The following is a 17,228-nucleotide window of genomic DNA, read 5'->3' as shown; positions in this document are numbered from 1 at the left end:
AATGTACAGCATGGTGACTGTAGTTAATAATACTCTATTGCATTTTGGGAAGTTGCTAAGAGGGTAAGTCTTAAACATGCTCATCACACACACAGATTTTTTTGTCATTACTCAAGGTGATAATTGTCGACTATACCTACTGTGATGAGTTGGCAATGTGTACCAATATCAAATCATGTTGTATATCTGAAACTAATGTTACATATTAATCATACCTCAATAAAAAATACTCAGCATAGCCTTGGAAGTCCAACTGACAGCATTCTGGCAAGAAAAATAAAAAGCATCCAAATTAGAAAGGAAAAAGTCAAACTCAGTAGTTGTAGATGATGTAATACTATACACAGAAACACTTCAGAGGTACTGCAGCTTCAGTACCAGACCACTGCAGTAGATACTGCAATAAAGCAAGTCAAGTAAACCTTTTGGTCTCACAGTGCGTTTAAGGGTTGTGTTTCTGCTGTAGAGTATTAAGTGTTCAGTAGCTTTATGCCTAAAATTACAAAGTAATTCGAGTGCCTTGATTTTGATGCTAACTGATCATGGTGGTGATTGCTGAAGTTTGGGGCAGCTCTGGCAATTTTTAAAAATAAGACAATGAAGTGTGTTGTATCAACAGACTTTTTCATGAATAATTCACTATAGCATGCAGTGCTGTTGGACAGTTTTTTGTTTTTTGTTTTGTTTAATAGGCCCCACATTTAATGTGGAGTCCAGTGCAGGGCTTGAACTCATGACCCCAAAATCAAGACCTGAGCTGAGATTAAGAATCAGATGTTTGACTGACTGAGCCACCCAGGCACCCCTGTTTGATAGCGTTTTTTATTTTTTAAGATTTTATTTGATAGAGATCACAAGTAGACAGAAAGGCAGGCAGAGAGAGAGAGAGGAGGAAGCAGGCTCTCCGCTGAGCAGACCGCCTGATGTGGGGCTCGATCCCAGGATACTGGGATCTTTACCCGAGCCAAAGGCAGAGGCTTTAACCCACTGAGCCACCCAGGCACCCCTGATAGCATTTTTAACCACAGTAGAACATCTTTCAAAATTGGAGTCAATCCTCTCAAACCCTGCTTTATTAACTAAGTTTAGGTAATATTCTGAATCCTTTGTTGTCCTTTGAACAGTCTTACCAGCATCTTGACCAGAGTAGTTTTCATTTCAAGAAGCCATTTTCTTGGTTCTTGGCTTATTCATAAGAAGCAACTCTTCATCTGTTCAGGTTTTATCATGAGATTGCAGCAGTTCATTCACATTTTCAGGCTTCACTTCTAATTCTAGTTCTCTATTTTCCCCCGTATCTTCAGTTACTCTTCCACTAAAGTCTTGAACCCCGCAAAGTCATCCATGAGGGCTGGAGCAACTTCCAAATTCTTCCCGTTAATGCTGGTATTTTGATCTCTTCCTGTGAACCGCATATGTTCTTAATGGCAGCTTGAATGGTGACTCCTTTCCAGGTTTTCAGTATACTTTGCCCAGATCCATTAGAGGACTCACAGTCTTTGGCAGCTATAGCTTTGCGAGCTTTTTTTTTTTTTTTTTTTTTTTAAGATTTATTTTTTGGGGCACCTGGGTGGCTCAGTTGTTAAGCATCTGCCTTTGGCTCAGGTCATGATCCCACCATCCTGGGATGGAGCCCTGCATTGGGTTCCCTGCTCTGTGGGGAGCCTGCTTCTCCCTCTTCCACTCCCCCTGATTGTGTTACCTCTCTCACTGTGTCTGTCAGATAAAATCTTTAAAAAAAAAAAAAAAAAATATATATATATATATATATATATATATATTCATTTTAGAGAGAGTGAACATGCGTACCTGAGAGAGGGTGAGTGGGGGAAGCAACAGGAAGAGATCGGGCAGACTCCCTATGGAGTGCAGACCCTGATATGGGGCCTGATCTCAGGACCCATGAGACCGTGACCTGAACAGACATCAAGAGTTGGATGCTTAAATGACTGAGCCACATGAGATGTATTTCTTAAATAATAAGACTTGAAATTCAAAATTACTCCTTGATCTGTGTATGGGCTGCAGGATAGATTTTGTTTTAGCAGGCATAACAACATTAATCTCATGTACATCTCCAACAAAATTCTTGGGTAAGCAAGTACACTGTCAGGAAGCAGTAATATTTGGAATCTTCTGAGCAGTAGGTCTCCACAGTGGACTTAAATATTCAGTGAACTGTGTTATAGACAAATGTGCTGTCCTCTAGGCTTTATCATTCCATTTACAGAACATAGGTAGAGTAGATTTAGCATAAATCTTAAGGACCCTAGGATATTCGGAATGGTAAGCAAGCATTGGCTTCAACCTAAAGTCACAAACTGCATCAGCACCCAATAAAAGAGGGTCAGTCTGTCCTTTGAAACTTTGAAGCCAGGCACTGATTTCTCCTCTCCAGCTATGAGAGTCCTAGATGGCATCTTTCAATAGAAGGCTGTTTAATATACACTGAAAATCTGGTGTAGCCACTTCTGTTAACTATCTGATCTAGATTTTCTGGATACATATATGGGGGAGGGAGCGTGCTTTGGAGAGGGGCAAGAGGAGAGGGAAAGAGAAACTGTAGCAGACTCCTCACTGACTGCAGAACCTGATGCAGGGCTTGATCTCAGGATCTGAGATCATAACCTGAGCCAAAACCAAGAGTCAGACATTCAGCCAACTGTGCCACCCAGGCACCCCTACTTTACACTATTATGTTAGAGATTTCTTTCCCTAAACCTCATAAGCCAGCCTCTGGTAGCTTCCAGCTTTTCTTCTGCAACTTCCTCACCTCTTTCAGCCTTCCTAGAATTGAAGAGAGTTGGGGACTCCCTCTGATTAGGCTTTGGGTTAAGAGAGTGTTGTGCCTGATTTGCTCTTCTGCCCAGACCACTGAAACTTTCTCCATATCAGGAATAAGGTTGTGTTGCTTATCTTTCATGTGTTCAGTAGAGTAGCACTTCTAATTTCCTTCAAGAACTTTTTCTTCGCATTCACAGCTTTGCTGTTTGCTGCAAGAGGACTAGTTTTCAGCCCATCTTGGCTTTCAGTATGCCTTTCTCACTAAGGCACTTCTAGCTTTTGATTCAAAGTGAGAGGCATGTGACTATTCCTTTCACTTGAACACTTCAAGCATTGTATGATTATTAAGTGGCCTAATTTCAATATTGCTGTGTCTCAGGGAGTAGGGAGGGACAAGAAGAGGGAGAGAGATGGCTGGTGGTGGTGCAGATAGAACACATACATTAATTAAGGTCACCATCTTATGTGGGCACACTTTGTTGTGCCCCAAAACAGATTACTGTAACAAATATAACAATAATGAAGAAATTTTGAAATACTGTGAAAAGTACCAGTATGTGATAGAGATACAAAGTAAGCAAAGGCTGTTGGAAAAATGGGGCTAAGAGACTTGCTGAATACAAGGTTGCCACAAACCTTCTCTGTCAAAAATGCAGTATCTGCAAAACACAGTGAAGTGCAGTAAAATAAGGTATGTCTCTACAGAAAACAGGAGTCCACCAAAAAACTTAGAATAAATGAATTCAGTGGAGTTCTCAGGCTACAAAATTAACATCAGTTGTTTCAATGCACAAATAAGCTATCTTCTTCACAGAGAGAAGAAACAATTGCATCCAAAGGAATAAAATACTTAGGAATAAATTTAACCAAGGAAGTAAAAACCTGTACTTTGAAAACTGTTAAGCTCTTGATGAAAAGTTGAAGATGAAGTAAATACATAGAAAAATATTGTGTGTTCACAGATTGAAAGAATTATGAAATGTCCGTACTACCCAAAGCTGTCTACAGATTCAGTGCAAGTTCCATTAAAGTAACAATGACTTTTTTTTTAACAGAAGTAATACAAAGAATCCTAGAATTTGTATAGAACCACAAAAGACCTCAATTAATCAAAGCAGTCTTGAGGAAGAGGAATGAAGCTGGAAATATCGTGCTCCCTGATTTCAAACTGTAATTACAAGAAACTATAGTAATTGAAGTGATTTACTGTTGGCAGGGAAACAGACACATAGATCAATGGAATGGAATGGAGAGACCACAAGAGAAACACTGTCATATGGTCAGTTAATCTGTGACCAAGGAAATAAGATGTACAATGGGGAAAAGACAGTCAATCTTTAATAAATGGTGTTGGGGAAACTGGACAGCTACACACAGGAGAATTAAACTGGACCACTTCTTAAATCTTATGCAAAAATAAATTCAAAATGTATTCAAGCGTGAATGTGAGACCTGAAGTTATAAACTCCTGGAAGAAAATATAGGTAGCAAGCTCTTTTATATTAGTTTTAACAATATTTTTTTGGATCAGTCTCCAAAAGCAAGGTCAACAAAAACTGAAGTACTGAGATTATATCCAACTAAAAAGTTTTTGCAAAGGAAACCATCAGTTAAAGGAAAAGGCACACATTGAAAGGGGAAGGAATTTGCAAATAATACATCAAATAAGGATAAAAAGATAATATCCAGAATATATAAAGAAGTTACACATTTCCTTTAAAAAAAAAAAAACCAACCAACCCTGGTATAAAATGACCTGAATAGACATATTTCCAAAGGAGACATGCAGCTGGTCAACAGGTACGTGAGAAGACTCAACATGACTGATCATCAGAGAACAAGGTGTGAAGAAGAGGGAACCCTAGTTCACCAGCATTGGGTAGGAAAGTAAATTGGTACAGCCACTGTGGAAAACAGTACTGGTCTCTCAAAAAAATTAAAAATAACACTGTCCTACAATCAGCAGTTCCAGTTCTGGGTATTTTATTAGAAGAAAACAAAACCACTAATTTGAAGAGGCTATGCACCCATATGTTCATTGCAGGATTATTTACAATAGCCAAAATATTGAAGCAGCCCAAGTGTCCATTAATAGACGGAGAAAGATGTGGTAAAGGTTATACAAATGTATGTTACTCAGACATTTTTCTTAAAAAATGAAATTTTGTCATTTTTGACAACAGTGATGAATCTAGAGGGTATTATGCCAAGTAAAATAAGTTAAAGACTAATAGCTTAGGGTTTCACTTACACTAGAATCTAGAAAAAACCAACCAAATAAACCAGAAACCAACTCAGGAAACAAAAGTGTTATTAGTTGGGCGAACAGTTGGGGAGTGGGTGAAACAGGTGAAGGGGATTAAGAATACAAACACTTCTGGTTATAAAATAAGCAAGCCCTGGGGATGTAATATACAGCACAGGGAATATAGTCATGGTAATAACTTTGTGTCACGACTGATAGTAATGATTTAGAGGTCAGTTCTAATGTATAAAAATATCAAATCATTATGACATATACTAATAGGATATTGTAAGTCAGTTATACTTCAGTTAAAAAATAGAGTAAATTAGTTAAAACAAATGTGATAGAGTAAAGGAAGTAAAATCAAGATTAAGGATTAGGGTTTCTAGTATATAGTCTGAGCACTTGAGGAGGTTGTCACAGACTCATTTTGGTGTGGTCCAGTTAGAGGTGCGAGGAATTTTCCAACACTTTAACAGTGATTCTGAGATGTGTAGTAGTATCCTTGTCCTTTATTGTAAGGCCGATTTTTATTGGTTTTTGGTAATGAACCTTTCTTGGCAACATAAGAGGTTTACTAGTTTTTGATACTGTTAACAATATAAATGGGCTAAAATTCAACACTGAAGAGGAGCGGGTTTGCATCTACCTCTGCCATGGGATCTCTGGCATATCTAAGGAGTCCCTTCAACTGCTTTTAATCACTTGCTGTCCAGGAGGGACATGGAGAGCACTATGGCACATTTTTTTATTTAAAGCTGGTTAGATTCCTTTTCAGCAAACTGATTTGATTGGTTTCTTGGTTTTGTGTTTTGTGTTTTGGGGGGTTTCGTGCATTCTTTTTTTGTATCATGTTTAACAGTGACTTTTGTGTTTTTGTGCAGGGGATAATCTTGGCCAACAGTACAACAGTCCACAAGAAGTTATTGGCAAACGAGGTTCTGATATCATCATTGTAGGCCGGGGCATAACATCAGCATCCAATCGTCTGGAAGCAACGGAGTTGTACCGAAAAGCTGCTTGGGAAGCTTATTTGAGTCGACTTGGTATTTGAGTGTCTCGGATGCATTGTTGTGAAGACCTTGAAGCTACATGGTCTCCTGAGATGCACTGGCTTGAAATAACAAGCAACACTTAATGGGTTGGATTCTTTCATGGGTTCTGTGTTGGAATGACTTCTGGATATCTCACAGTGATGAATAATCACTGTGTTGTTACTGTAACAAACTCAATTAAAAAAAAAAAGCTTGAACATGAGACTGATGCTGGTTAGGCAATCACAGTTCGGTGTGTGTTTGGGTCTTTCATACTTGAGCATTTCCGTCCATCTGTATATCAGACTATTTTTTTTTTTAAGATTTTATTTATTTATTTGACAGAGAGAGATCACAAGTAGGCAGAGAGGCAGGCAGAGAGAGAGAGGAGGAAGCAGGCTCCCCGCTGAGCAGAGAGCCTGATTCAGGACTCGATCCCAGGACCCTGAGATCATGACCTGAGCTGAAGGCAGCAGCTTAACCCACTGAGCCACCCAGGCACCCCTGTATATCAGACTTTTTTGATTAATTGCTGTGACACAAAAATTTTAAGATCTCAGAAGGCTCAAACCAGGACAGTATTTCACATGTCCTCTATTCTGTATCTTATGTGATACTCGAGTAATATTTAAATATTAGTTATTTTCCTTTCCTACGTAAAAGTGATAGTCCAGGTATCCAGAGGGAGGAAAGGGGGAAGATAATGGTAAGCTATTACCCCGAAGCCAATATCTGGTTTTCATTTCACCCAAGGATGAGGCGTCCTGACTCATTTCCTCACTGAGGCAGCAGCTGTGGACCTGTGCTTCACCCGTCATGGCTTCCTCTTGCCTGACTCGGATGACAAGTAGACAGGCTCTTTCATTTACTTAAAAAGCAAGCAGTTGTCAAGACATCTAAGGTTCCATTGAAAGTTTGCCCAAGATCCTGCTTAATTATCCGGGCTGTGGAGGAAAGGGCAGTCAGCCTTCACTAGAAATGAAGAGAAAGCCCAGTCACAGAATTGACATTGTTATCACCAGGTCTGGGTTCCTGCTAGGTGGGGGGCAGGGATGTCCACCTTCACAGGCCCAACCTTCATGTACGTGCCCTAACCAGCCGAGTAGCCCTCCTCCCCTGGTCCCCAACACATGATTTCTCCCACCAGTTCTTCTGAGATTCTGGATGATCCCTCTTCAATACTGATTGAGATTTCCCTCAGTTCTATATATTTCTTTGGTCTTCAGGCAGCATCTGGAGGGAAGGGAATGAAGGGTATGAGCTCAGGTAAGCATTTTGAAATGGCTGCGATCACTGCAGCCTGTGGTAACAAAGACCTAGAGTCTCGGTCCCAGTTCAGTCTTAGTCATGTAATGAGAGTCATCCTGGGGAAAAGCCCATGGGGACTCTCTGAAGTGTCTGAAAAAAGGCACTGGAGGGTGAAGGTGGCAGCCTGAAGTCACCTTTAATGTTATTTCCTCTCAGCTCCCCATTTATTCATTTCTACTGAACAAAAAAATGGCTGGTGGGTTCATTCAGGTAAAGCCTGGAAGCATGACCACAGGCTCTGCCAGATATCTGAAGAGGGCAGGTGCCGGCTATTGTCTCTATTATGGAAGGTAGGGTGATGGAACAACAGTGAGGAGGCTCAGGACTTGGAAGAAGTGGGGTGTGTGTGTGTGTGTATGTACACCAGAAGGTCAGTTGGATTTTCCTTGCTTGTTAGAAACAGGTTTCTGAGAGACTGTCCTAGTTACTGTAATGCCAGCCCTTAGAAGTCTATAGGCCTCCTACCAGCCACAGGTTTGCTGCTATAGGAAGGTCTGACCCACCGCTCAAGGTGTACAGGGTCAAGGGTAGACCAAAAAAAGTGCCTGAGGAAATCAGCAACCAGGGAAGGAAAGCAAAGAAAAGCTCCCTTAACAGGTGCGAGCTCCAAGAGAGCAGGGACTGACTCTTTAGTTCATTGGAGTATTTTCTGTACCTGGAATGGGGCCCAGCAAAATGTCTGAGTCTTCGTGAGCACAAGGCTTCTGGTGCAAACGAGTTGCCACAGGAAGCATCACACTTCAGAGACCAAAATAACAAAAACAAGACCCAGGTTTTGGGAGAACTTAAGTAATTTTAGTTTTGAATTTGAAAGAAGTGTGATGGAAAATTTAAAGATGGTATGATAATATTGAGAACTACATTCATGGGCTAGTAGATCAAGTGGAAGAAATCATCAAAATTCAGAACAGAGACAAAGAAATGAAAATAGTAAGGGAGTAGATGAGAGCCTTAGACAGATGTATGAACAAAAAGACATTCTGGGAGGAGGAGAAGTCATTTTGGGAATAACAGATGATTTCTAGTTTGAAAAAATACTTGTTTGCAGATTAAAAGAGCCCCCTAAATTCTAGGCAGGAGTTAAAGACAAAGGCATAGGCTTAGGCATATCCTACAAAAATTATTGAACTTCAAGGATAACGATTTACCCCAAAGAATCAAACTAGTAGCAGACTGTCATCTATAACAGGAAGCCTGGAGACAGGTAGTGTGACATGCCAGCCCTGAGAGGAGAGGACTGTCCTAACCATTAATCCTAAACCCAGTCATATGATTCCCTGTCAGGCTACAGCAGCTCAAAGTGTTTCTTAGGCTCCTTGTTCATAGGGCCCTTCGGGGCTCAGACTCCTACCCACGCTACTGAGCAAGATGTACTGAGTCTGTGCCTTTTTCAAGGCCTATCAGGTAGAAGCTGGTGGTGCCGAAGTGTGGTGGGTATGTAGCCAGTAGAATGGGATCTGCCAACAGCTGAAGAATCTTAGGAAATTCCAAAAGCTTAGGAGACCAATTGGAAGCCCTTCAGAGATCAGATGATTCCATCACCCCATTCCACAGATGAAGAAATGGAGGTGCAATGAGGAATGATTGCAGAAGTTTTCAGAAGAGCTAATACAAGCAGAGTAAGGATAAGAATCCGTATCCTGACTCCAGTTTGGTTATTTCTGTTATACTCTCTTAGTTCTTTTCTGTATAGGTAGATACTTCAACTTTTTTACCCCTTAATGTCTATAAGTATACTTGTAGCTACATGTGTATCCTTTCACCATTCAATCAGCCAGTATTTACTGAACACAGGAAGTGAAATAGACTATCACTGTCATGGTCATTATGGAATTTAGGTTCTAAACTTTCAAAAAGACTTCCACACCATCGTAAGAGACTTGAGCCAGTTTTTCCTTCGTATTCAGTTTCAATTTGAGAGACATGTTTTTCCTTTGCTCTCAGGATTCAACAGAAAGTACCAAAACTAAAGTGGTAATTCTATTATTGTCCCCATTCCCCCTCCTTCCCTGGATCCATACACTTTGCCATGTGACACAGTAATTCCTTTCGAGATAGAGAATTTTCCAAACCCCCACTGGTGTTAGTCTTGGGCATGTAACTTACTTTGGCCCATGGAATGTGGGTGGAGGTGACAGCGTACTCCTTCTGAGCCCAGACTCCTGTATGTTCACCCTCCTTTCACCTCTGCCGCCACCCTAAGAACATGCCCTGGTTGGTCCAGAGGTCACAGAAGAGTAAGAGGAAACAGCAGAGCCCACACCAACCTTCCATAGGAGACCCAACTGGTCTATAAGCCTGTTAGCATGATATTAAATGCTAATTATTGTACGCCATGGAATTCTGAGGTGGATTGTATGTAGCTATTCACAATAGCTAATCAATACACTTAATGTGCTGCAGCTCTCCCAGATCTAGCCCTGTGCACCAGGAAGACAAAAACTGTATTCCACCAAGAATCAGCCTTTCCAGTCCTCATCTCTGGCTGCTTTCAGTGATATCTCCACAAGAAATGGCTGCTTGAACTGTGGCAGGCACAGTAATTGCAGATAGTGAGTCTGATGTCCAGCTCTGGCTACCAACTGGAGCCTTTCAGTTAGCCAGGCAGGGAGCAAGCCCTGCCCCAGATTTTAACAGGCTAGTTGCAGACAGCAAGTCTGACTGCCAGCCCCATCCACCAAGGAGCCCAAAGTGGCCTCAAACAGGCTTCTCAACAGCAAAGAGACCAAACCCTGCCCAGTGTACCCACAGAGACAAAGCAGTTCATTGCAGCTGGCTGAGCTGAACGCAACCATGACTCAGTCACACACAGTAGGGCACATGCAGCCCACACAGGGGAGACCCCTGAAGCACCTAATTCTGGTGACCAGCAGAGTTTGTGGCGCCACACAACCTCCTCTATAAAAGGCCACTACTTTTAAGACCAGGAGATGTGGTTGACCTGCTTAATACATAGAAATAAACACACTCGGGGCACCTGGGTGGCTTAGTGGGTTAGGCCGCTGCCTTCAGCTCAGGTCATGACCTCAGGGTCCTGGGATAGAGTCCCGCATCGGGCTCTCTGCTCAGCGGGGAGCCTGCTTCCTCCTCTCTCTCTGCCTGCCTCTCTGCCTACTTGTGATCTTTCTCTGTCAAGTAAATAGATGAAATCTTAAAACACACACACACACACACACAAAATTAGACAAAATGATGAGATATAGGGATATGAACCAAATGAAAGAACAAGAAAAAAATCATAGAAGAGCTAAATGAAATGGAGATAAACACATGCCTAATTAAAGTAATGGTCATAAAGATTTCACTGGACTTGAGAAGAGTATATGAACTCAGAGCTTCACAAAGAAATAGAACATATGAAAAAACAGCTGAAGAATTCAATAAATGAAATTTTAAAAAATAAAGCAGATTAAATGATGCAGAAAAATAGGTCCAGGATCTGGAAAACACAGTAAGGAAAGCAACTAAGCTGAGGGGGGAGGGGAGTAACTAAATGAGAAGAGGTTAAGGGAACTTCCTCAGTGACACCATCAAGTGTAATAACATTCATATTATAGGAATCCTAGAAAGAAAAGAGAGAGGGGCGCCTGGGTGGCTCAGTGAGTTAAAGCCTCTGCCTTCTGCTCAGGTCATGATCTCAGGGTCCTGGGATCGAGCCCCCACATCAGGCTCTCTGCTCAGCAGGGAGCCTGCTTTCCCCTTTCTCTCTGCCTGCCTCTCTGCCTACTTGTGATCTCTGTCTGTCAAATAAATAAATAAAACCTTTATAAAAAAAAAAAAAGAAAGAAAGAAGGAAAAGAAAGAAAGAAAAGAAAGAAAGAAGGGGGCAGAAAATTTATTTGAAGAAATAATTACTGAAAACTTGTCCAGGGAAGGAAACAAACATCCAGATCAAGGCAGCACAAAAATCAGCCCAAGGAGGTCCACCCCACAATAGTGAAAATGGCAAAAAACAGTGCTCGCTTCGGCAGCACATATACTAAAATGGCAAAAAACAGTAATAGAGACTTTTTAAAGCAACAAGAGAAAACAGTTACATACAAGGGAAACCCCACAAAGCTATCAGTTGATTTTTAAGCAGAAACTTTGCAGGTCAGAAGGGAGTGGGATGATATATTCAAAGCACTGAAAGGAAAAAGCCCAATAACCAACACTCTACATCCAGGAGAGAGAAAAAATTTCCTAAACTAATAAAAGCTAAAGGCATTCATCACCAGTAAGCCAGCCTTAAACATTAAAGGAGATTCTTTAAGTGGAAAGAAAAAGCCATAACTGGAGGAAAATCATCATGAAAAAACGTCACAGGTAAAAGCAAACCTAGAATAAACTAGGTAGACTAATCACTTATAAAGCCAATATAGAGGTTAAAACATCAAAATAGTAAAATCATTTATACCCACAAAAATTAGTCAAGAGATGCACAAAAATAAAATATAAAAAATGACATACATAGAATATGGAGGGGAGAGTAGAAGTTTGGTGCATTTCAAATGTGTTAGAACTTAACCATCAACTTAACACAGACTGCTATATGCATAAGAGGTATATGAACCGAATGGAAACCACAAATCAAAAACCTGTAAGTGGGGTGCCTGGGTGGCTCAGGTTGTTAAGTAGCCAACTCCTCATCTCAGCGCAGGTCTCGGTCTTGGGGTCGTGAATTCAAGCCCCATACTGGTCTCCCCACTGAAATTGGAGCCTACTTAAACAAAACACCCTTTCATATATATACACAAATAAAGAGAAAGGAATGCAAGCAAAACACTAACATAAGCCATCCACCTCAATGGAAGAGGGCAGAGATAAAGGACAGAGAAGAGCTACAAAAACAACCTGAAGAGAAGGAGAACAAAACAGCAATGAGTACATACCTATCAATGATTACTTTAAATGTGAATGGACTAAATGTACAATCAAGACAAAGGATGACTGAATGGATTAAAAAAATAGTAAGACAATAAGACCCATCTATATGCTGCCTACAAGAGACTTCAGACCTAAAGACAAATACAGACTGAAAGTGAAGAGATGGAAAAAACATGCAAATGGGAGATGGAGGGGGAGCAGGGAGCCAGGGTAGCAGTACTTCTATCAGACAGAATAACTTTAAAACAGACTGTAACAAGAAACAAAGAAGGGCATTACATAATATAAAAGGAATCGATCTAACAAGAGCACATAACAATTATAAGTATCTCTGCATCCAACCTAGGTGCACCTAAATACATGAAGCAAACATTAATGAACAAACATAAAGGTAGAAATTGACAGTAGTACAATAGTAACAGAGGATTTTAACACTCCACTTACATCATGAATAGATCATGCAGACTGAAAATCAAGGCAACAATGTCTTAGAACAACTCATTAGACTAGATGGACCTAACAGATAGAGAACATTCCATTCAAAAGCAGCAGAATACACACCCTTCAAGCGCAGATGGAACATTCTCCAGAAAAGATCACATAAAACAAGTCTCTGTAAATTTAAGGTTTAGGTCATAGCAAGCATCTTCTCTAACCACAACAGTATGAAACTGGAATCAATTACAAGAAAAAATCTGGAAAAAACACACATGCAGGGTAAATAACATATGTCAAGGAAGAAGTCAAACAGGAAATAAAAAATTACATGGAGAAAAAAAAATACAGTAGTCCCAAATCTTTGGGACACAGAAAAAGCAGTTCTAGGAGGCAAGTTTATAGTGATATAGGCCTATCTCTAGACACAAGAAAAATCTCAAACAACCTAACCTTACACCTAAAAGAACTAGAAAATAAGAACAAAGCCCAAAGTTAGTAGAAAAGGGAGGAAACAATAAAGGTTAGAGCAGAAATAGATGAAAAAGATACAAAACAAAACAATGAAATGAAGGGCTGGTTCTTTGAAAAGTATAAACAAAAATCAATAAACCTTTATCCAGACTCATCAAGGAAAAAAACAAGAGAGTCCTCAAAATCAGAAATGAAGGAGAAGATATAATAACTGACACCACAGAAATACAAAGAATTATAAGAGACTACAATAAAAAATTATGTGCCACAAATTGGACCACCTAAAGAAATGGATAAAATTCCTAAAAACATGCAACCTTTCAAAACTGAATCAGGAAGAAATACACTTTTTTTTTTTTTTAAGATTCAAGCAAGTATAAGCAGGGGAGTGGAAAAGGGCAGGCTCCCTGATGAACAGGGAGCCCAAATCAGGACTTGATCCCAGAACCCCAAGATCATGACCTCAGCCACCCAGGTGCCCCTAAAAAATTTAAATGGACTTATTACTAGCAATGAAATTGAATCTGTAGTCAAAAAAGGTTTCAATAAACAAAAGCCCAGGACCAGACGGCTTCACAGGTGAATTCTACCAAATATTTAAAGAGTTAATACCTATTCTTCTCAAAGTTTTTCAAAAAATAAAAAGAAAAATTCCATATTCATTCTGTGAGGCCAGCATTACCCAGGTAACAAGTCGAAGACACTACCAAGAACAACAAAACCAAAAACCAATGAAAATAGATGCAAAATTCACAAAGTATCAGCCAAATGAATTCAACAATACTTCAAAAATACCATTCACCATGATCAAGTAGGATTTACCTAATGCAAGAGTGGTTCAATACTCACAAATCAATATGATAGATCACATTAATAAGAGGAAGAATAAAAAAACATGATCATCTCAACAGATGCAGAAAAGCGTTTGACAAAATACATTCATGATAAAATTCGCAACAAAATGGGTTTAATGGGAACATACTTCAACATAACAAAGGCTGTGTATGAAAAACATCATACCCAATGTTGAAAATGGAAAAAAAAAAAAAAAAAAAAAGGAAAGCTTTCCTCTAAGATCAGGAATAAGACAAGGATGTCTACTCTCATCACTTTTATTCAACTTAGTATTGGAAGCCCTAGCCACAGCAATCAGACAAGAGAAAGAAATAAAAGGCATCCAAATTGGTAAGGAAGAAATAAAGGTGTCATTCTCTGCAGATGATGATACCAAATGGGTAGAAAACCTAAAAATTCCACCAGAAAAACTATTAGAATTGATAAATCAATTCAGTAAGTTTGAAGGATAAAAAATTAATATACAGAATTCTGTTGCACATCTATACACTAGTAATGAAGTAGCAGAAAGAGAAATTAAGAAACCAATCCCATGTACAACTGCACTTCCCCAAAATTAAATACCTAGGAATAAATTTAACCAGGGAAGAAAAGGACCTTACTCTGAAAACTAGGACACTGATGAAAGAAGTTAAGGATGACACAAACAAATGAAAAGAGATTATATGCTCATGGTTTGAAAGAATTAGTATCACAGTGTTCCTACCACCCAAAGCAAACTACAGATTCAGTGCAATCCCTATCAAAATACCAAAATTTTATAAAAATCCTAAAATTTGCATGAAACCACAGAAGAGCCCAAATAGCCAAAGCAATCTTGGGAAAGAACAAAGGTATCATGGTCTCAGATTTCAAGATCTACTATAAAGCTAGTAATCAAAATGGTATGGTTCTGTCACAAAACCAGACACAAGGTTGATGCAACAGGATGGAGAGCCCAGAAATGAACTCATGCCTATATTAGCAATTAGTCTACAACAAAGGAGTAAAAATATATGATGGGGAGAAGAATCTTTTCAATAGGTGGTGTTGGGAAAACTGGTCAGCTACACGCATAGAGTGAAATTGGACCATGTTCTTCCACCATATAAAAACATAAACTCAAAATGGATTAAAAACCTAAATGTGAGGCCTGAAACCATGAAACACCTAAAAGAAAACATGGGCAGTAATCTCTTGGACATTGTCCTTAGCAACCTATTTATGGATGTCTCCACGGGCAAGGGAACGAATGTGAACTAAGACTACATCAAAATAAAAAGTTTTGCATGGCAAAGAAACCATCAACAAAACAAAAAGGCAACCTATGGGATGGGAGAAGATATATGCAAATGATGTATCTGATAAAGGGCTAATACACAAAACATATAAAGAACACACACAGCTCAAAACCAAAAAAAACAAAAACAAACCAACTGATTAAAAAGTGCTCAGAAACCTGGGATAGACATTCTTCCAAAGAAGACATCCAGATGGCCAAAAGACACATGAGAAGATACCCAACATCACTAAACATCAAGGAAATGCAAATCAAAATCACCCTGAGGTGCTACTTCACACCTGACAGACTGGCTAGTATCAGAAAGACAAGAAATAACAAGTGTTTGTGAGAATGTGGAGAAAAGTGCACCCTACCTAACTACAGTGATCAGAATATAAATTGGTGCAGTCACTGTGAAAAACAGTATGGAGTTTCCTCAAAAAAAAAAAAAAAAAAAAAAAAAAAAAATATATATATATATATATATATATATGATCCAATAACTCCACTTCTGGCTATCTACCTGAAGAAAATTAAAATACTAATTTAAAAACTAATTTTAAAAGATCCATGCAGCCCTATGTTTACTGTAGCATTATTTACAACAGCCAAGATATGGAGGCAGCTCAAGTGTCCTCTGATACATCTATCAATGGAAAGCTTTTCCCTTGAGGGAGAAGACACCGTGTGCATGCACACACGCATGTATATACACTACAGAATATTACACAGCCATAAGAGAGAATGAGATCTTGCCGTTTATGATGGCATGGATGAACCTAGGTGGTATTGTGCTAAGAGAAGGAAGTCTAACAAAGACAAGTACCATGGATTTCACTTACATGTGAGCTCTAGGGTAAGAAGACTGTCACACATTTTCCAGAAGGTGCGGTGTGGAGGAGAGCATCAACGTAGAGATAGGGCCCCTGAGCTGGAGTCTCCTTCGCCAACCCTCTCAGCCTGGGGTGACGGACATCAATTTAATCCTTTGTAAAATGTGGTAATGCCTTCTCTGATCACCCTGTGCGTCTACTGTGAGGGTCAAATGAAGAAGAGAGGCTGCTTTTAGTCTCAGGGGTTTGCTATTCACGGATGAGACCAATAAAGCTTTAACTGGTGAGCCCTCTAGGGTGTTCCTGGAGTCCAGCTAAGATGGTACAGGGTGACCAGCTGCCCTGATGAGTTGGGCCAGACTTTTGGGTATCTTACCTATTTACACACTTAACATGCATTACTCTGACAAGGAGTCAGAAGCATTTGCCAGATCACTGAAAGGGTCCACAACACAGAAAGGTTCAAGAACCTCCCATCCTAGAAGGTTGGGACTTATGGTTACTTCCAGTTTAGATCCTGCCTTCATGCAGCAAGAACTAGAGGCCCTTAAGATGAAGAAATGATACAGCAGGACATGGGCAGAAGGGTCCAAAAGCAGGTGTGGAGGGGGAAGTGGGAAGGGCAGAGGAGGGGGCAGGTCAGGGGAGAAGTCAGGATCTCAATGAGAACTAAAGGTAGTTATATTCTGTTGCATTTAGTTCTCAGCTTCCTGACAAACGGGCCCGATCCTGCAGGTCCCATCATATGAAAAAAGGAAGCATCAGAATTGCCTAGCATTGAACTCCAGAAAAACTGGATATGAAGACCTTTTCACTGACACATCACCTAACCATCTCAGAGGCCGCTGTCACACCAGGCTGATGTCAGGACCATCCCAGAGTTCCTTCCAAAGCTGCCAGGAGCTCAGCAGGAGGGGCCCTGGGAGCTGAGGAGGGCTCTACACACAGGGCTCTCCCACCAGCACCCACCACTTCTCACCGTCCAGCCTCCCTGCACTTTGCATCCTCCCTCCAGGGTCTGAGGCCTGAACATTGGGAGTCCTGAGTTGGGAGGAGGACAGAAGCCAGGTGGGACCATCCCAGGGAAAGCGAGCAGAGGGCCTCACTCACAGCCACGCTGAAAGCCTCAGCTG

General features: G+C 40.3%; 1 protein-coding gene across 1 annotated transcript in view; it reads left to right on the top strand.

The window, feature by feature from the left end:
• UMPS (uridine monophosphate synthetase) overlaps positions 1-6,311 on the top strand; it is a 30,962-nt gene extending 24,651 nt beyond the window's left edge. Inside the window, exon 6 of the mRNA XM_082700096.1 lies at positions 5,914-6,311. Within this exon, the coding sequence (XP_082556222.1) occupies positions 5,914-6,083 (170 nt within the window). The 3' untranslated portion in view covers positions 6,084-6,311. The remainder of the gene's footprint in view (positions 1-5,913) is intronic.
• Positions 6,312-17,228: the final 10,917 nt, after the last annotated feature.

This window comes from Mustela nivalis (assembly GCF_964662115.1).
Source record: "Mustela nivalis genome assembly, chromosome: 1".
NCBI classification, from domain to species: domain Eukaryota; kingdom Metazoa; phylum Chordata; class Mammalia; order Carnivora; family Mustelidae; genus Mustela; species Mustela nivalis.
Note: the sequence above shows the minus strand (reverse complement) of the source record. Positions and strands in the feature narration are given on the sequence as shown.